Source organism: Parambassis ranga, chromosome 16 (assembly GCF_900634625.1).
Source record: "Parambassis ranga chromosome 16, fParRan2.1, whole genome shotgun sequence".
NCBI lineage: Eukaryota > Metazoa > Chordata > Actinopteri > Ambassidae > Parambassis > Parambassis ranga.
This window is the reverse complement of record NC_041036.1, coordinates 11,653,613-11,673,689: the sequence shown is the minus strand read 5'-3', so window position 1 is coordinate 11,673,689 and position 20,077 is coordinate 11,653,613. Positions and strand designations below refer to the sequence as shown.

The window sequence follows — 20,077 nt, the reverse complement described above, 5'->3', positions numbered from 1 at the left end:
GTCGTGACAATCTCAAGATGTCAGCCTACAGTAAAAGGATGGTCATATCACACCTCAGTCTGTCATTGATCGAGCCAAACTAACTTATCATTAAAACTGTGTCCACAACGTTTTCTTACGTTGTTCGTTAATTTCCTCTTAAGTGATGGAAACACGTGTACGTGTGTGTGCGCGTGGAGCAACGCCCCCCCGCTCACTGCCTACCTTCTTCAATGAACGTCACGGCGTGCTGACGTCACCTTGGGGCCACGCTGCCCAGTCCAAACAACTTCTGAGTCCCAACTCTTTATCACAGTCACGACGAGCCGTCCGGGAAAAGTGCTGAGATTTAACTGAAGTAGTCGAAAAACAAACCCAACAGCGGCAACAAGAAGAGATACCAGCGTTCTAACGACTCTTTACATCATCCGCTTTAACGAGTTTTCAACTTACTCTTCACATATTTGCTTTGTAACCGCCGTTTGATCTTTGGAAGATGAAGAATCTGTGGTTGTTGTTCATCGTCGGTTTTGCGACTGGGTTTATCAGTGAAAACGTAAGTAACTTTTTTTGGTTTTAGACTACGTTTGAAGGAGTGTACGTTAATGTAAGACAGCAGTTTTGATTAACACGACGACTTTGTTTTTGTTTGTTTGTTTATTCTATTTAGGAAAAGACGTTAAGAATAAATCAATTTAGTTCCTTTTACCACAGTCTAACCTTATCACATCATTGGTTTATTCCGCGCTTTTTAGTGTCGTGTCATGTTCACTATGTTTACTTTGCTGCTACATTGCCCTTATGTGTTTTACCACAAGCTGGTCATCAACATGAAAATGAGTTTCTGTTTTTTTAATTCTGAACAAAGTTTCTCTTAGAAGTATTTACAATAAAACAGGCTATAGACTGGGTATTGAAGCCGAGTTCAGGCGTCCATTTGGTGTCAGGTTCACACAGACAGGACCAAAGTCTGCTCAGCCTCCAACTCACAGCTTACACATAGACCTGGCCTGAATTTCTCACCCACACAGAGAAATTCAGGAAATCAAATCAGAAAATAATGAATAGTCAAGTCAGGCTAGAATATTCTCAGAAGCCCAAATCCTAGACGGTCTGAACTGAAAACTAGAAAATCTCTTTTTCCCCTCCTCGTTTTGTCTGCATGTGTTGTATGTGTGTGTGTTGTAAAGCTGGAAAACACCTGGAAGTGACATGCAGATAAAGCAGAACTCTGTTCATTGTCACAAGTGTGAAAAAATATCCTGGATCCATGATTTATTGACTGTAAAAATCCCAAATGAGAGCCAGGGAACTTCAGCACCTCTCTAGAATGCATATTATTTAAGATTTATGGACTGTATATTGTGAAAGGGAGAGAGCTGAAACATGACACGGTCCTGGTGGGTATTTGTAGCAGCAACTGAACAGAAAGCTTGACTAAAGGGGACAGAAGGAGCCGAGGACAGCAACGCAGAGGAAACGAGTACTGTTTGTCATTTATTTCATGGCCCTTGGGGCACTGTGAGTTGTGCTCACACAAAATAACTTTTTACTTGTTTTACTTCATGGCAGTAATACACAGATCCAGTCCTAAATTGCTGGGTACGATGGGCTGCATCATGTATTCAAACTGTCTCTATCTCTTGAATGTGGCTGTACAATTACAAGTCCTGTTGCTCATATCTGAAGGATGAATGTTGAAAGAGGCACTTTTTTGAGCCGTAGTTGTGTCATTTTCTGGATGGATGACTCACAGTGAGTCCCTCTGGGCTAGTCCAGGCAAGCATCAAACTGTGTGGGACACACGCAGTTTTCCATTCAGCCGCAGCAGGCAGAAGAGGAGGAAGAGGGTGACGCCTCCTCACGTACAAAAATGATGGAAAGATAAAGTAAAAAGCTCGTGATAGAGTGATTATGTAACAAAAGCTGTAGGTTGACACTACTTGATATGGAGAATTGGTAAACAGGGTTCATGTGCTCTCAGTTAATTTTGAATGAGTCACATCACTGCTGCTGTGTGGTGAAGGGAGGACTGAACACATGTGATTGGCCGCCAGGCTATTTCTTTGTTGTCTGCCTTTCAATCTCAGCATACCCTTGAGGGGTGTTCACACTGTTGTCAAGTATGTAGGCTATGACCAGACCTGAAAAAAAAGTTGTTAAAGGCAGAGTTAGGCCAGCCAACAATCGTCACCGCATGTTGTTAGTTTTCTATTACTGATCACAGCTGACAGAGAACACCACAGGGACTGTTCATTTGGAGTCAGATGTCAGTTTCTAATATCGTCCGTGTGTGTGAGACAAAAGTAGAAACTATGTCACTTTCTGGGTGTTAGTATTACATGTTTAGGGAATCATAACACTCATGTAGTTTTGACAAAAATGTTCTGTTTCTCCTAGTCTCAAATAATCTTTGTCTTACAAGACTACAGCTGCTCTTAAACAACAAAACACGTTTTAATGGGGGTGCAATATTTATGACTAAGAGCCTTAGTCAAACATACACTCCCTTCAACACAACGTTCTGTACCGCAGCTATCTTCATGATGATGATGACAGGTCTGCTGTGTGCTTAAAGTTGTTACACAACCTCGCTCTTGACCTGACTTACAGCTCATTGGGGAAATATTTAACTGTCAGTCCAGTGGACACACAAAATATAGTGCTGTTGATTGCTACTATATTTAATAATGCACCCTCCCAAAAAAACCTTCCCCAGTGAATCTTGAAGTTTGTAGCTCTGTGATCAGCCTGTTTCCAATAAATTATCTTCACCATGACAAAGCACAGGGATAGAAGATATTTATATACAGGCTGCACGTACATACGTATGTTTTCCAGATGTGTGTACTGAGTCACGTCTTCCAGTAAACCCCAATGCAGGCAGGTTGGGCTGACAATATATATTAGCCCTCCTTATATAGTACGTTTGTGAATGTTTTGTGCATACATCTTCCTTATTGTCATACTCACTGATATGAGATGATGAATGGAGACTTCAGCCTCGTGCCATGTGTCCATGTACAAGAGGGATTTATTTAGACTAAATGTATGTGGAGGAAGTGGTCTATTTGGCAATCCATCAGTTTACCTTCAGGTCACACCCGGACATTTACCGTACGTGGTTTGTATGCCCCGAGTCGCTGGGGCAGTTCAGTCAGTACAGACCTGAGCATGAACTGCTCTCTCTCTCTCTCTCTCAGCACATTCAAGTAATGTCCAGACTGTGAGTTTGTCAGTAAATTGAAGCTCAAAACCATCATCTGCATGATGGTTGTTGACATTATGTCTACAGCAGCTACAGCCTGTGTGCGAGCATCTGCTTTTGTAATTCCTACGCTGAAGACAGGAAGAATGTATGAGCCTCTTCTGCTATTTTAGTCAGCTTTAGTATGAGATTCTGCTGTCTCTTCAAAATGGATGGTTCTCTGTTTGGCTTGTTTCATCACAACATCTGGCTTCTCTCATAATGTTGTCCATAGTTATGGTTGCAACATCTGAACTAGGACACACAGACTCCCATTATGCCATGATGGAAACTGTTTTTTTTAGTAAAGTTTCTCAGAATAAATGAAGAAATCTCATATATCCATGTAACTTCTGATGTTGGACTGTTTTGTGCCTGTTGGACCTTTTGGATCAGTTTGTTGTTCATGTTCTTTCATGCCATCTTGTTTCATGGTTTAATTTTCTGTATTAATGATCAAGTTGCACTCAAGAATGGAAAAAGTCAAACTGAACGGTACACCTCATCACACATCTCTGCCTTCAGCACCTGTTTTATGAGAAGAACACAGAACTGTCCCCGTCTCTCCCTCCTTCCCTTCTTTTCTTCAGGGTCTGTCCTTTCTCCCTCTCTCAGCACCTGTGTTAGTGGAAGCATAGTATACATACCAGACATACTTCAGGTCTCAATGGGCCATATTCATCCATGTCTGTGAGTGTGTGTCTCTGTCTTTACACCGACATATGTTTGAGCCTCATCTTCCCCTCTTTTTGACTTTGAGAGTCATTATCAAGTTTCTGTCTTTGAATCATGTGCTTTCTAGTTTTCCACAGCCATTTGTTCTAACTTCTGTCTGACTAGGCTTTAGATAAAGAGACGAGTAGATCTTTGCTTTTTATCACACTCCTTTGTGTAGTGTTGGGGTTGGCAGGAGGTTTTCCTTAAGCTGCAATCTTATATATGAATCAGTCTTGTGTGTGTCTGTGCCGTCTTTTGAAGCTGCTTTATCTCTTTCCTCCTCCTCTCAAATGCACTTAGATCTCTGCTGTCTGGCTCTGTGAAGTATCACAAATTACTGCCACGACACATGAAATGAAACGAGCTCCCATTTATTGTACACACTGTGGTATGGATACAATACACACTCTCAGACAGCAGCGCACAACTCTGGCATATTTAGCCAGCATACATCATTGGTAGTGAGAGGTATTGTCTTACTCCAAAGCAGCAGAGACATTCACATGTTTTCAATTACTGTGAGGAATTCTGCAAGTGTGAATCTGTGCGTATCTGAGTCTCTCCCTCTGCTTTTTTTCTCTTTTTACAATAATGACGTCTGTGTTTTCCTTTTTCTCTCCTACAGCTCTTTGTCCTCTCACAGTCGCCCCCTTCTGCTGCAGATGACCTGTACATAGAGGGCCATATATCTGGTGACCTCCCTATAGATGATGAAGATGGTGAAGATGATGGATCAGGTTCTGGATCTGGAGATTATGGTAAACAGAATAACTTGTTTTTTATTTTTTTTTATTTTCTGTGACATTTTAAAGCTGTATCCTGGCCCCAGTTTTGTGTTTTTTTTCCTGGGAGAAGTATCGTGTAGTGTCTGATGTCACACAAGTTGTTGAAACATAAACAATCCAAACACTAGATACAATTTCAACCCATCTGTCACCAACCTGGCCACCCACAACCTGATTCAAGTGTCATGTGCAGCTGCTCTCCCACACAGCCACCTTAAATTGAACACTGAATGAAAAGAACTGTGTTTTGACATCTAAATGTGTGTTTTAAGAATGGATATCAATGACGTTTTGTTGAAATGGCTTTTAAAACGTGAATGTGAATGATTATAGTAAAACTCAATATTGCATAATAGATAGATAGATACTTATTGATCCCCAAGGGGAAATGTATTTTCAGACCAGGTTTGGTTAATATAGCCTAAAACATACAAATTGTATTTTTCAAAAAGAATGTTGACATAAATGGTTTTGTTTTTGTTTTGTTGGTTATCAGAGAGAACTTTTAACAGTGAATAACAGACATCAATACCTCCACCTGGTCACACATGTAGACACATGAGCAGGCACACATGCTTTTACATTCAGACACAGAAGCACTCACAATGTGCCAGATGTTTGTCCTGAGGTGATGTGGAGTGAACCAGGTGAGATTTTATGGATAACCACAGTCAAACAATTCCTTCCCTGCCTATAAATGACTCACCTGTATGCCTACAATGAATGATGTACTGGAACATTCACTGTAATTTCAACATTAATTGTGGTTGTGTAAATTCCTGGCTGTTACAAAACTCACACATTAACTTGTTCCTGAAGTTGCTCAGAATTAGTCAGTGAGCATAGTGCTCTGTTTAAAATTACTCTAAAGTCTTATCTGCTTCATGGAGGCCATTTCCCCCTCTTTCTCAGTTATTGGTGACACATATAAGGAGGAGATTCTCAGGTTCCCCAATGTCTCCAAAGAAATTCTGCCGCTTCAGCCACAGCCAACAGCAGACTCTCCTCACAACCCACCAACCACAGTGGCAGGCAGCCAATATCCAGAAACCACAGTGGAGGACAGCGAGGCACCGTACACGGTAAAGTTAGAAAATCTGTGATATCCTGTATACAGTTTTAAATATTTGGATAAGTACACTTCCAGGGATTTCTTTTATTGGTTTCTTCTGCTGTGTGCAACAGAAAGCCTCCCTTCATGTTAAATATATTTCAAACCACGTTATATATTCTGTTCTTCCAGTTATCAGAGGATGAGTCAACAAATGACAGCGTGCATTTCACGTCCACCACCAGCACGCCTTTCTCTGAAAATGCTACACCTGATCTCATCATGGACACCGGTGTAACCGACAAGGACAACAGTCTGGATGAGGGGGATGTTACACCACACAAAGATGAAACCGTGATCAATCAAATTGATAATGAAATTCTGGTCAAAGTTGGCCGCAACGGAAGACTATATGACTCTCATGAGCAAGTAACCTCTGAGAACCTTTGGGAGAGGACAGATGTGCTGGCAGGTAAGAACAGATTCCCACTATTGTTAGCACTTAGCTTGATGAGTCTCATTTGTTTCTAATAATTCTTTGTGCCTTCTGCAGCTGTGATAGCATGTGGAGTAGTCGGATTCCTCTGTGCCGTGTTTCTCCTCCTCCTCCTCGCCTACCGCATGAAGAAAAAGGACGAAGGTAGCTACGACCTGGGAGACACCAAGCTTTCTACAACAGCCTATCACAAAGCACCTACCAAGGAGTTCTATGCCTGAACTCACCATTAGGGACAATCAAGAGTGCCAGTCAGGACTGAAAATGGATCTATAAACAGCTGAAGATAATTCCTGTCAATGAAGTTTGAAAACCGACACCTCTGCTCTACTCCGGCGCTACGTACATGATTCCTCCGTCATCCTTTCATGTTTCTTTACTCGATGTTCTGTGTTTTTGAAGAAGGTGTCATAAAAAACACACTTGGACTTTCTCAATGCATTCCTGTGATTTCATGCTGGGGCAGGAGCCATAAGTACACATTCTAAATTGTAGGAATGGAATCTTTTCTTTGGATCACAGCTGTTCTAGTGCTGGTCGTAGACTTGAATTTTTCATAACAGTGTGCCTTAAGACCAATATTACATCTTAAAGCTGAACCACACTGGGCTCCAAAAAAGCTCAGAGAGAGATGGATAAGATTCTTTTCAACAGATTTTCAATACTTAATAAAATGGTACCACATATAGATTAGTGTTAAAAACGGCCTTCAGGAGTGGATACCTTTTCCCTTTATCTGCTTGTCTGTTACATTTCTGTAGGCGTTCTCTGCTGAATGAGTATTTTTTTGTTTTTTTTGTGAATGAGTATGTCTTTTTATATGCTACCCAGTGTTGGTGGAAACTTTGTTACTCTGCAGGTACAAATGCTCATTTGATTGATGATAAATCTGACCAAATATAAACATGCTTTAATGTCTTTTGGGAAGTTTTTTTAGTAGCTTTTAATGGTGTTTATATGTTTAGAGATTATATTTCCATTTTAATTAGAGTTCTGTTTATTTCCTTGTCTTCATACATTGGAAGCCTTGCTGAAGGCCCCTCAAGCATGCATCTTTTTTAACATTCGTAATAATTTCAGGAGTTTTTTTAATTTGCTGACTGAGTGCTGCACGTATGTGGGACAGGTACAGCCAAAGCTAATGACTATAATTTAGAAACCATGGAAGTGACCAATGCTTTCTGATGACAGCCAAAGCACATTCCTCTACAACGTCCTGTCCACTGCATACAGCTATAATAAAGAGGTTGAGGTTAAAGGGACAGTGGCAGCCTACAGTAGAGTTTTTACAGCAGGGTAAGAGAGTTCAAATACAGTCTATTTAACTTTCTGTAATGAGATTTTTTAGGTACTCTCCATGTGAGATTTTTTTCAGTTTTCAGTCTTTACCTTAGCTAACCAAAAAAAGTATGGGAGGGCTAGGAGGCAGTTGACAGCAATGACAACAGGGTGATATTCCCCTTTGATAGCATGTTACCCTATAAAGTATATTTTATTTTAGTAAGGATATATGGAACGTCTATGTGTCAAAGATGGCCGCACCTTATTATGGAAGTCTTTGAAAGGTCAAGTTAACTTTTTAAAACCAGCTTTTGCTACCAGCATGGCTGAGATCAGTGGTTAATACACACAGTGAGAAAGGGCCTCACTGCACAAAATTTCAGAATATAATTTTATTGTCATCTATCAATCTATCATCTATCAATTTAGTGTGTGCGTTTCTTTATAGTATTGTAATATTGTCAGTTATTGCCGCTTTTTGCTGCCAGCTTTGTAGCAGGGTTTGTCTCTTTTACTTTGATTCCCTTCATCAGGCAGTGTAACACAAGTCAGGGCTTCTCAATGCTGTTTGCCATTATAGAAATGCCTCTAGGCTATAATAACTACCTATTCACTGTGGCTGGAATAAACAGGAAGATCTGGTCACCAACCCACTGTGATTTACTGTTGATATCTGTTGAATCCTCAGTGCCTCGCAGGACATTCATTGCATTGCTCTTACAGTATTAGTCTTACCCTTTGTCCTTTGAGCCCACAACTGTTCACTGAGCTGGTCACAGAAAAGATTCTGCCTGACCAGACCCATCTAGGGTTAAGACAACGGGATGCACTTGCTGGCAATCCAGCAGGTGGTGAGACACAACCTTTCTCCTCTAGGATCCTTTTGAGTTTATGTAGTCTGTTGATGAAACTATAATTTATATATATTAATTTAAACTGAGACTATAATCCAGATTAATATGTCAGTGATAATTGGAATTGTACAGTCATTGTTGAAGCCTTGTTGTGCCTTTGCTTTTTTAAATAAAAAATATTTATATTTTAGTGTATTTGATCTTTGGTTCAATTCATTTTCAGTTTTTTAATGCATTTATAATACGATTGCAGTAAAGGAAAAGGTCCCTGTTGATAAATTGCAGCTTTATTTCTGTATTGAATGTGAATTGAATGAACTTTAACATATTAATAACAATGACACAATGACAGACAATGTGTGCATAGATGAGGCCAATAAAGAACTGTGTTTCAGAAATGGTGTATCTCATGAGGTTCACTGCTGAATAAAAGATGTGGCAATGACGAAACTAGCTGTTTCTACTTTGTTTAGGGGATTAGTCATAATAAATGTAAGACAATACGTTCTATTTTTGCTCTCATTGTCCCTCTGCTTCCACACCTTTTTGGCCTATTTTCATGCCTGCTTTGTATCTGTCTCTGACTTCGCTGTTGAACTAATTCTCCACATTATTTTTGGTGGTCTCAAAATCAGATTGTGACAAAGTGATGTTCTCGTGAAAGAGATCTGACTGCACACTTCTCTTTTGTGAATGAGCTTTTCATTGTGAGCATGTAAAATGTCTCCCTCCCTCCCCCCTCTGAGAAAGGTCAGCTGCAGGTAAAAGCACTCCATTGTAGCTTTTGTTCCATTTGTTTTCACAGTAGTGCAGAAAAACATTTCCTCCCAGCCTCAAGAAACATCCTTTTATAAATGTAGGTCCAAGAAAAAAAGTTCTCAAACCAGAGTGTCAAACCACGCCAGCAGCCAAATGGTCAGATGTTTTCCAAGACCTAATGATGCAGAGAGAAAAACACAAATGACAGGTTGGTAAAAGACAGGGGGAAACACTGAAAGCCCTATGCATGGGATAATAGTCTTATTGGAGTGAAGTCCAGTGATGCATTTGTCTAGTAATAAAGTACAAGAAAACTATGCAAATATTATTCTAACATGGGTGGGACATGCACAGCGAATACCAGCGACTACAGAGGAATGCAGAAGATTAGTGGAAGAGAAAGATGGTGGACCACAGTCTGGGATGTGTACAGAGAAACGCTGTGTTTTGTACAGTAAGACAGAACACATCCCAAATAGTAATAGACATTATTTTGGGAACTGAAACTATTTACATGGAAAAATAAGCAGAAAACACCCAGTGAAGCATGTTAATGTTCAAACAGCACTGATGCTGGGTTTCTAGTCAAATATTAGTCATGTTTTTTCCAAGTATTTATGTATTTCAATTTTAACAAATACATACAAATTCACAGAGACCCTCTGATCCGTAGAAGTCTCTATTTCTCTGCTATTATTTTGTAGAGTCGAGGCTTTTATTGTGAAAACAGACACACCGGAAACGTTTTGTCCCGCCAGCACGCTAAAATCACGAGAACAGCAGGAGCTGTTTATATTCCGGTCTACTCAGCTGCAAAAGGTGTTTCAGCGTCAGCGACAGCTATCTTAACATAAAGGGTTTGTCATATCTTTCTAAAGAACATTTCAGACGTGGTTCAGAAGTTTTAGCGATTCTTTCCAGCCTCAGTCTGTATTATGTTGGAATTATCACCGTGTTTTGAAAGAGAAAGTAAAGCTTGTGACTTCGCTTGTGTTAAAACAGAGTTGTACAGAGTATTTGAATGATTATTAGACCGAGCTCAGACTTGAATCACAGTCAGGTCAATAAAGCCAATAAAACTACAACCTAATCTAGCGTCACTCGTGTTTAGCCTTTAGCGTTATAATAGTGCACACAAGTGTCACAATAAAGGTTCAGGAGCTGCGGTATCCATCGTTTTTAGAATGAACAATTACTAATGTGGGGTCAATGAAGTGCTGTCTGGTCCTTAGTTAGCCACACTCATATTTATTTATGTGTTTATTTATTTATTTGTCCACAGATGGCCAGGGAGAGGACACTAACCGTCCTCCTCCCCATGTCTTTGGTGCTGATGTCCTCTGTGTGTGACTGTCATCCTCACTCTGCTCCACACATGCGGTCTGCATCCAATGATACTGTAAGGAAAGGTAACAGAAACTCATCCACAATCTGACATGAATGCAAATAAGAGCTTCCATCAGGCTGTTTTATAGCCTGCACAGCATAGAATGACAACGAACCAGAGCACAGAGAGTTAACTGCAGCTATCACTGACAAGGTGTCTAAAGGTCTATTCAACTTCTGTTCAGGTGGAAATACCAGCTTCAAAAACTCATTGAACTCATAACACAGACGTGTTTATGTAGTGGTTTATGTAGCAAGACCTCATGCAAACATTATTATTAATTTGGCAACACTGAGTGCTTCCTTACTGCTTCAATAGGATATAATTTGGTGAGATGCAGCAGGTGCTGCTGGTCATCAGTTCTTGATTAACTGATGATCAGCAGGTGTGCAGACCTCTATAAAAGCAGATGTTTGGACAGTTCGCTTCAGGTGTGTGTCAAACACAACGCCAAGAGGGAAAGACATAAACAATGGTATCAGGTGTATGTAACTATTTACTAACTTTTTATGTTTTTTTTTAATGTTAGGCTGTTAAGATTGTTGGCGGAAGACATTTGTCACCTGACTTTGTTTGTCTGTGTGAACACATCCTCAGACATAGCAATAGAGGTTGCGGGCTATGCTGATGTAGCCAAACAGATCATTGACCTGGCTGTGTTTGGCGCTGCCCAGAACCGCTCTTACACACGACTGGCTGACTTTACTGACACTATAGGAAATCGTGTCAGTGGCTCACACAACCTGGACTTGGCTATCAAATACATGTACAATGCCATGACAGAAGACGGGTTGGATGTCCATTTGGGTGAGTGTGGTCCCTGGTGTGTGTTTGGAGTGAGAATACATTGCAGACAGATAATAGTAGTTTTACCCTTTGGTGTCTCCTGCAGAGCCAGTCAAAATCCCACACTGGGTAAGAGGGGATGAAAGTGCACAGATGATTATGCCCAGGGCCAAGAGTCTGGCCATACTGGGACTGGGTAGCAGTGTAGGGACGCCTCCTGAAGGTAAGGACCATGTTGTATAAAACAACTTTGATGTCATCTGTTATCTACCTTTCTGTGACTGTCTCATTCCTCTGTCTCCCAGGTATTGAAGCAGAGGTGTTGGTGGTTCAGTCTTTTGAGGAATTGAAGCGGAGAGCCAGTGAGGCCCCTGGAAGAATAGTGGTTTTTAACCAGCCCTTTGTGAGTTATGGAGAAACTGTGGCTTACCGTGCCTATGGTGCTTCTAAGGCTTCCCAAGTGGGAGCTGTGGCTACACTCATACGATCCATTACTCCATTCTCTATAAACAGGTATCCATCTTCCTTCCTACAATTGGAGACAAAATTATTAGCCCCCTTATAAAGTGGGAATGAACTGTGGGGTTGCAGACCAAGTAAAACTCCACTTCTGTGGAAAAGACAGCTCCAAGCTAGTCTGAAGTATGCTAGGGACAACCTGAAATGAGATTACACATGCTGGAAGTGTGTCATTTGGTCAGATGAAACAAAGCTAGAGCTCTTTGGTCACAGGGATGTTGCCTTCATTTGGAGAAAAACAGTTTGCACAGGTAAACACGGTGGTGGCAGTATAATGTGCTATGGGGATGCTTCAGTGTGTTTGGAACAGGTTGGAGGGAATGATGAGAAAGGGAGGCTGAATATCTGAAAAGAAAACCTAAAGCACATGGCAGCAAAACTGAGTCTTGGTCATTTTTTGTGACCTAAAGTGTTCTAGTGAGGAACTACATCACTATGAGAGCAACATGAACATTATAGACTGGCCCTGTACAAAGTGTACTAAAGACCAGGGCCCATGCCAAAATCTCTGAGGATCAAATCTCAAATCTGGAGGATTGAAAAATAATTTTTTAAAGGGGGCTAATAATTCTGTCTTCAACTGTGTCTAGGATTCCTCCTCAGCTTTTCTGTGTTTAGTCAGCTGATACCTGTCTTTGTCTAGTCCACACACTGGTTGGCAGGACTACCAAGATGGAGTAAAGCATATCCCCACAGCCTGTATCACTGTAGAGGACGCTGAGCTGATGTGGCGCATGGCACAGAGAGGTCAGAAGATTGTGGTTAGACTCACAATGGGAGCCAAGACTCTTCCGGACGCTGACTCTTTCAACACAGTGGCTGAGATAAGAGGCTGGCAGCACCCTGAGCAGGTAGCACTCACTTACCTACTCACTTATCACATTAACCTCTGTGTCTGACTAGATTATCTTGGTATGTCATCAGACTCCTGTCTCTCTTTGCGGTGAAGTTTTGTGAATAGCTGAATATAAAATATGGAAACAAATGTCCTATCAGAAGTACATCTTGATAATAAGAATAACTGTCCATCATGTCTCCCAAAATTAGAAACTTCTGTTTTGTCTGCCTTTGTTGTGTAATTGTGTGTGATGATCTAATCTTTTCAGAAACCAGTATCGAAACAGTTTCTATGGAAAAAGCAGGCTTGTGTATATTTATCTGATGAATACTGTTTTTTTTGTCCAAGCTCTGACCACATGAATTAATTGGGTAATGTCAGCAAGGAATTCAAATTATTATTAATCTTACAACATGTGAATCCCAGACATTCTCATATGCAGTGATCACTTTTGTAAACTGACTCTTAAGCTCAGAATATGATCTGTCAAAACATGCCCTCAGAGTACTGAACGAATGCAGTGCTTGACACAGCATGCAACAAGAAAGAACCCATCTAGCAGGTCTTACCTGATAAACAGATAACATGCTGCTACAAAAAAATCTAAATGTATACAGGTACACTTGTTGGTAGGGGGGAAGGATGCCACTGAAAAGCAACTCGCTACTGCTGCTGACATTCAGTGGACAGGACTTATTTCAAGGTGTGATGGAGGTCTATGGAGATGGGGGCAAGAAGTAATTGCTCAACTGAAAACACTTTAATCACTTTCTAAGAGTTTTTCCCTTCAGTGCCTTTTATGTAGGTTGCAAAGAACTGCTACTTGCTAGACTGCCTGATAACGTCCTGCATTAATACTCAACATGCAAAACATAACGGAACAGTTCAAATGACCAAATACAGGAGTCTGAGCGACTTACTGTTAACAGGCCTCGACTGTTTTGGTATTACTGAGTGTTTATTTCAGTGGCTCCCATGTTTGCAATTCAAATGAACTCTGGCCTTCTGTACAGGTCTCTCTGTTTTAATGCACTAACTCAAATGTCTGTCAGCAGACTAGAATCAGACTTCTGTTGCTGATTAAGCTTTTGCTATTCTGATCTGCCAATGCTTACTTCTTTACAGTAGAAAAGGGAACTGAAAGTGTGTGTGTGTGTGTGTGTGTGTGTGTGTGTGTTTGTGTGTGTGTGTGTGTGTGTGTGAGAGAATGTGTGTGTGTGTGTGAGTGAGAGAGAATGTGTGTGTGTGTGTGAGTGAGAGAGAATGTGTGTGTGTGTGTGAGTGAGAGAGAATGTGTGTGTGTGTGTGAGTGAGAGAGAGTGTGTGTGTGTGAGTGAGAGAGAATGTGTGTGTGTGTGTGTGTGAATGTCTTCTACATCTCACAAGTTTCTTTGGATTTTAAAATACTAATTTCTGCTTCAGAACTAAAGGTTTGGTAGCCAGTGATTAAGTTGATTATAAGTCTGTTTCTAGATCTAAAGTACGTCACTGAACCCCATCTAAACATCCTTTTTACACTTTCATGCCCTCTCAGAATTCATACTGCTTCCTATTATACATTGTTGTAAACAGACTGATGGCAATACTAGCTGAATCTATCACTGTCAGCAGGGGCAGAAGTATCACTCTGATGGCAAATTATGACAGAGAAATGATCAATCAGGTTTAAAAAATAAATAAATGTTTCACTAATGGTGACCTCAGTTATTACAAAATCCCAGATACGTGCTACAATCTTGGAACAATCTTTACTCGGAGAACTTGGGGGAGATGATTGGCTCAAGTTAGCATATTCCATTAACGTGCCAATTTGCGCAAAACGCACATTGAGGGCGAGGCTAGTTGGAATGAAGTTATTCAGTAGTTTTAGACTGGTCCAGTGAACACGCTGATATGTCAGCCACACCACTCACAGGGCTAAAAATATATATTTGCAAAAGAAGTGCTTACTTTTGTTTTGAAGGAATATTTGTCTTTGGGGTCATTGTCCAGCCTGGATTCATTCAGGTCAGAAAATGTTTTGTAACATGGAACAAAAGGGCAGAAGCGTCCCTCTGACTGGAATCCCTCCCCTTTAAATTCCTGGAAGTGGTAATAACATTTGAACTGTGTCCTTTTGGCTCTGTTTTCATGTTTTTATAAGACTGAATGTCCTTGCAGATAAAAAGCTTTTTTCCCCCATCATAAACACCAAATTACGGTATATGCGAGGCATATAGTGCCTCTGTTTGTGTGTGCTTTTGTTTAAGTGTTGACAAATTCACTTACTTTATGTATTTTGATTCACTTCAGCGTGTTTAATTCTACAAAAATGTTTATATAGAACTGTATCTGCATCTATAAAAACTCTCACCACACAGCCACCACCCAAAGCCTCTCTTTTCTGTATTTATAGTTTATTGGTACAATCTTGTAGGTCGTCTTACTGAGCGGCCATTTGGACAGTTGGGATGTCGGCCAGGGTGCCATGGATGATGGAGGTGGAGCCATGATCTCCTGGGAGGCCCTGTCACTCATTAAAGACTTGGGTATGATACAGACTTTATATACAAGCTTTATGTAACTTGTTTGTCCTAATGATCCATGGCTGTATTCACAAAGATTCTAAGAATCCACTCTTAACTTACCCTAAAAAGTCTTAGTAAGGACTCTTAGCTTAAAAATGATTTAAGAACATTCTCAGAGCGACTCTGAGGAAGGAGCAAACTGAAGGTTTGGTTGGTGTGGTTGACCTCGTTGCTAAGTGTGATGAGAACATGTTCCTTTGGACAGTGACATGAAGACTTGTGATCTTAAATGATGATATGATCATAAACACAAATGACTTGGATGTAATATGTATATGATATTAACATAGGACTACTTGCTCAGCTGTCATCAACTTTCTGTGATTGCTGTCTAATAGAGGCGCTGGTTGGAGAAGATTCACCCTCAAACAAAATGGAAACAGGTTAATGAACTAGAAAACCAAACTGGACAGAGGAGCAAAGCTCACTCTGAGCACAGTTAGGTGACGAGAGTAAAAAGGTTCTACGAGCAAAATTCAGCCAGTCATTGTGGTAATAAAATATAAGAGAGGACAGAGTGCAGCAGATCAACACTTCATCTCCCCTTGGTTTTATGCACAAGTGAGGAGTGTAACAAGCGATGTTATGTCTTCAATCTAAGATGAGGTCAACCACAAGAATTATGCCCGCTTCATCTATTCTGTAGCTTTTTAATAGCTCGCTGTCACTCATAGTTTGGAGAATGTTTCTCCTCTCTGTCGCTCTGCCATATCCTCTCTGTTTAAGGAACTCTTAAGCCTATAAAAAGTCTTCCTCTTTTTTTCACCTTAAGTCTTCTCTTAAGGGCTAAGAGGTTTTGTGAATCACTTTTATCTTTACTGGGGTTTAGTCTGAATTACAAGGGGAAATTCTAAGAAAATGTCAAAGAATTTATCCACTAATGTGAACTCTTAGCACTAAGAATCCTGTTGAATATGGCCCCTCATCTTTTCTGGGAAAAGTGCAGACAGCTGTTCATGTATATGGTTTCTATGCTGCAGTCACAGTCTGTGGATGGCCTATAATTTTTTGCACTTAAAGTTGTGACCTGTTTTTGTGAATTGGATCCATATTTTCCCAAATGCTGGACAAGGAGGACATTAAGTCAAAGTCTTCTACATTTGGCCATAAATGTATAATTTACCCCTTTAAGTAAAGCCTTATGAAACAAGGTAGAACATTTTGTTTTCTATTCTGGTGCTCTAACAAACTCCATCAGCCTGTTAGTAAATACCATGAAATAGGAAAAAAAGCATCCTGTTCCAAACATAGGACCACATTACAAAACAATTCCTCTGACTGTAAACAGCCATTTCCTCCAACCGCTTGCAGTTGGAAACAGACATGGATATAAAGTGCAGTATAGTAGTGAACAACAGAATGTTACTGAATTAGTTAATGTGACTATGACTTTTTTAGTCAGGGAAACCCAAAGGCTTGATGTGTATGACAACATCTACAGAAAAAATAAACATACATTTGTGTTTCTGTCTGTAGGTTTGCGTCCAAGGAGAACATTACGAACGGTGCTATGGTCAGCAGAAGAGCAGGGTGGTGTTGGAGCGCAGCAGTACTATGACCAGCACAAGGTACAGTCTACTGCTAGTGTAGCACTTAATAGAAAACACACTGTAACAGCCATAAACCAAATATTGTTCTTTTCATAAGAAGCAGGAAGGGTCCTGTGAAAGCACAGGAGAGTGTAGGAGTGTGGAAAAGTACTGGACAGGCCTTGGCTAGCTCCCAGATATTTCTTTGTGCAAATCGATCTAAACAGCAATCTACACAGTTTCCTTCTGTAGAGCTTTGGCTGCCTACCAGGCCCTGAGTCATGATAAAATACATTACAAGAACAGGAGATTAGATTTATCTCTATCAAGAACTAACACAAAGAAATGCAGTTTAGCACCTAATTGGAACTGCAAAGAATGAGGTATTTATTTATGCATAGATAGTAATAGTGGTATAGTGGTGCAAAATAGAGACCGTTGATGCCTCCTGGAGGGCAAAAAAGCCCCTGACAATGCTACTCACCCTCCTCAGAAACCACTTTATAGCCTCTTTGGTGAGAGAACCTGTGTTGCAGGTGTCATATCAGACTTGGTTTCAGCTTCAGTTTGAATGCTCATGTAATAGTAGATGTTTACTAGAAACGAATGAACCAGACGGGCCTTCTTGTTGGAAGGTTGAGGTACAGGATTAGTGTTTTTTTGTACAAAACACATGCTTTTCACCAATGAATTTTAATCGCATCCATCAGCTTGAAGAAGCTAATCTAGCTCTATCTCGCTATCTCAGGTTGGTATTTGCATTCTCGTTGAAAGAAGCTCTGCCCAAGATAAAACAAAACATCAGCACCTGAGACCACCTGCAGGAATCTTTGCTCTTTTTCTATCTGTTCTTTCTGTTCATCCCTTCTCCTCTCTCTGCTTCCTCTTACACAGGTGAACATATCCAACTTTGACCTTGTCATGGAGTCTGACTTGGGGACATTTGCCCCACTGGCTCTGCAGTTTACTGGCAGCGATGCAGCACGAAAGGTGAAACCGGGACTTTTATGTACTGGTTAGAGTAGTAGGCTTTAAAATCTAAAATCAGTTAAAAATGTCATCTGGTAAATGTGATGCATTTCCTTTAAAGTTCTGATCATTTCTTCCCAGAATAAAACATGTTGAACTTGTGCATTTTAACAGGAAGAAAGTGGTCTTTCAACAGCACATCTGTTAACCACAGAACTTAGGTCATTTTAGGCATATTAATTTAGGCATAAAAACACTGGACCGATTAATAATCCCCGTTCTGTGTACATATGAGCAGGTGATGGAAGAAGTGGTTAAACTTTTGGCTCCGATTAATACAACCAAACTGGAGAGCCATGGGGAAGGGACAGACATCTCACCATGGATGCAGACAGGAGTACCAGGTCAGTTGAATCATTATATCTGACTGCAACCTGCAGAATGTAATTATGATGCAATAAAACTTAATGTTGTATTTTATTTCTAAAATGTGCCATAAAATGTTTGAACGGGTAAAATGAGGAAAAAGTGAAAATTCTAGATGTTCTTGGTGTTAATGACATCATCTCCTGAAAGTGCTGTTCACACAGATTATCATCGTTTTAAAACATTTGAAATTAAATCAAGATATTTTAAGTAATGAAATAAATTTTCAGGAATATTTGGAAATTGGAAACAGACATTCTGTAAATCTTAGCTATCTGATGAGCACTTCACTGTGGTAGAGGAGGAATGGAGCTGTGATGATGTCTTGAGTCTGAGTAGTTTGAACAGACTTGAACAGTCAGTTATGTGTTTGTGTGTCCCTCTGTCCCTCCTTCATCCAGGTGCCAGCCTCCATGTGGCAGACAGTCGGTATTTTTGGTTCCACCACAGTGAAGGCGACACCATGACGGTTCAGGACCCTCAGGACATGAACCTTTGCTCAGCATTGTGGGCCGTGGTTGCCTATGTTGTGGCAGACCTGCAGGACATGCTGCCCAGGTAGCATGTGAACAACCGCAGATTCACAAATTTCTCATTTTTAACTGACTTTTTTAGAAGCACCTGAGATTGAATGTGAACTGAGCTTAGATTGAGATGTGATTCACAAGAATATAAATGCAGATGATGAGTGTGATGTGTGAAGAAGTGTACTTGAAAATCTGTGTGATCTATGTTTTGTCTGTTTAACGTCAGGGTACTGACAGTTTTACTGAAAACCTCAATAGGTGCAATGCATCTTTTCTCAGATGACTCCAGGATTGTGGACATACTCAGGTCCTTTTTGATGACTGATAAGTTTGTGTCCTATAGTAGGAACCAGTTTTAGAACATTTAGCACATTTGCGTGGAGCATACAAATCCCTTTGACTTATTTTTTAATTTTTTTTAATTTAGGTGTGTGGGTTTTGAAGTTTACCACAACTTTTCAACAGAAAGTGTTATGAAGATTGGATTATCAGCTGTAAGAAACAGCAAATGTCATCACTAGTCAACTAAAGTGAGCAAGAAAATGTAAAATGATAAGAAGAAAGTTTACATATTTCCAACTTCGAAAAGCTACTGTTAATTTTTTTTAAGATTGTTGTGTTGCTGTCTAAAATGTCACCACTTTTACATGATTTTACTGTAAGATCTGGCACATAAAGTATTGAGCATCTGTTCTGCTGCTGTTATTTTTATTTAGCTGATTGTGTAATTATTGCTAAGAAGGAGGAAGAAAAATGACTACATCAGACATGTACATCTCATCAATGGAAAGAAGAGGAAGGAGAATGGAGAAGCAGGGTGAAGAGATGAGAAAAGTATAGATCATGCAGAGCAGAAGAGGAAGTTAAGAGTGTTCATCACTGTGTGGGTGCTATACAGCAGCTCTAACACACACACAGATGGGGCCTCTTAACCCCTCAACTGATAAATGAGCAAACCCATCAGGTGATGCCAATGTTAGTCAGCCAGTAAAGAAACATTCATTGTGTGTGTGTTGGAAAACAGAAATGTGTGCAGCTTTTCGTCAGTGTCTGGTGAGATCCTCCTCGTGTGTGATTCACAGTATTGTTAGTGTCTGCGTTTAAAACACTGAGTCACAAACATGTAGCCATGACGTGACCATGACAGTTCAGTATATTAATGATTATAATAATGCCCACTGCTTTCAGCTGAAGATTCCGTTTGAGATGACATATCTCTGTCAGTATAGTGATCTCTTTGTACAATGTAGATTTCAGATTTGTATATCCAAATGAAATGAAACTATATGAACTATTTCTAGACAGGAATTGTTGACCTCAGTCTCATCTTTCTTTATTTGTAGTAAACGAACAGCTTCTT

At 40.3% G+C, this 20,077-nt stretch overlaps 2 protein-coding genes across 3 annotated transcripts; both read left to right on the top strand.

The window, feature by feature from the left end:
• The first annotated feature begins 257 nt into the window (after positions 1-257).
• On the top strand, positions 258-8,855 carry LOC114449055 (syndecan-2-like). The gene is made up of 5 exons (XM_028426392.1): positions 258-535; positions 4,569-4,701; positions 5,641-5,810; positions 5,972-6,251; positions 6,333-8,855. The coding sequence occupies exons 1-5, from the start codon at positions 476-478 to the stop codon at positions 6,494-6,496; spliced, it is 807 nt and encodes a 268-aa protein (XP_028282193.1). The 5' UTR covers positions 258-475; the 3' UTR covers positions 6,497-8,855.
• Positions 8,856-9,904: 1,049 nt separating this feature from the next.
• On the top strand, positions 9,905-19,409 carry LOC114449054 (carboxypeptidase Q-like). Of its 2 annotated transcripts, XM_028426390.1 has the most exons (11): positions 9,905-10,026; positions 10,452-10,578; positions 11,154-11,363; positions 11,449-11,565; positions 11,648-11,855; positions 12,505-12,712; positions 15,116-15,227; positions 16,743-16,834; positions 17,690-17,785; positions 18,063-18,168; positions 18,592-19,409. In XM_028426390.1, the coding sequence occupies exons 2-11, from the start codon at positions 10,452-10,454 to the stop codon at positions 18,750-18,752; spliced, it is 1,437 nt and encodes a 478-aa protein (XP_028282191.1). In that variant the 5' UTR covers positions 9,905-10,026; the 3' UTR covers positions 18,753-19,409. The 2 variants fall into 2 exon arrangements, with proteins under 2 accessions (XP_028282191.1, XP_028282192.1); XM_028426391.1 differs by lacking the exons at positions 9,905-10,026; positions 10,452-10,578 and adding an exon at positions 10,587-11,038 and having other exon boundaries at positions 18,592-18,752.
• The last annotated feature ends 668 nt before the right edge of the window (positions 19,410-20,077 follow it).

Coding starts and splice junctions, on each gene's coding strand:
- LOC114449055 (XM_028426392.1), top strand. CDS start 476: ATGAAGAATCTGTGGTTGTTGTTCATCGTCGGTTTTGCGACTGGGTTT. Junction 536..4,568: donor CTGGGTTTATCAGTGAAAAC/GTAAGTAACTTT, acceptor TCTCTCCTACAG/CTCTTTGTCCTCTCACAGTC. Junction 5,811..5,971: donor ACAGCGAGGCACCGTACACG/GTAAAGTTAGAA, acceptor CTGTTCTTCCAG/TTATCAGAGGATGAGTCAAC.
- LOC114449054 (XM_028426390.1), top strand. CDS start 10,452: ATGGCCAGGGAGAGGACACTAACCGTCCTCCTCCCCATGTCTTTGGTG. Junction 11,856..12,504: donor ACTCCATTCTCTATAAACAG/GTATCCATCTTC, acceptor GTCTTTGTCTAG/TCCACACACTGGTTGGCAGG. Junction 16,835..17,689: donor AGTACTATGACCAGCACAAG/GTACAGTCTACT, acceptor CCTCTTACACAG/GTGAACATATCCAACTTTGA.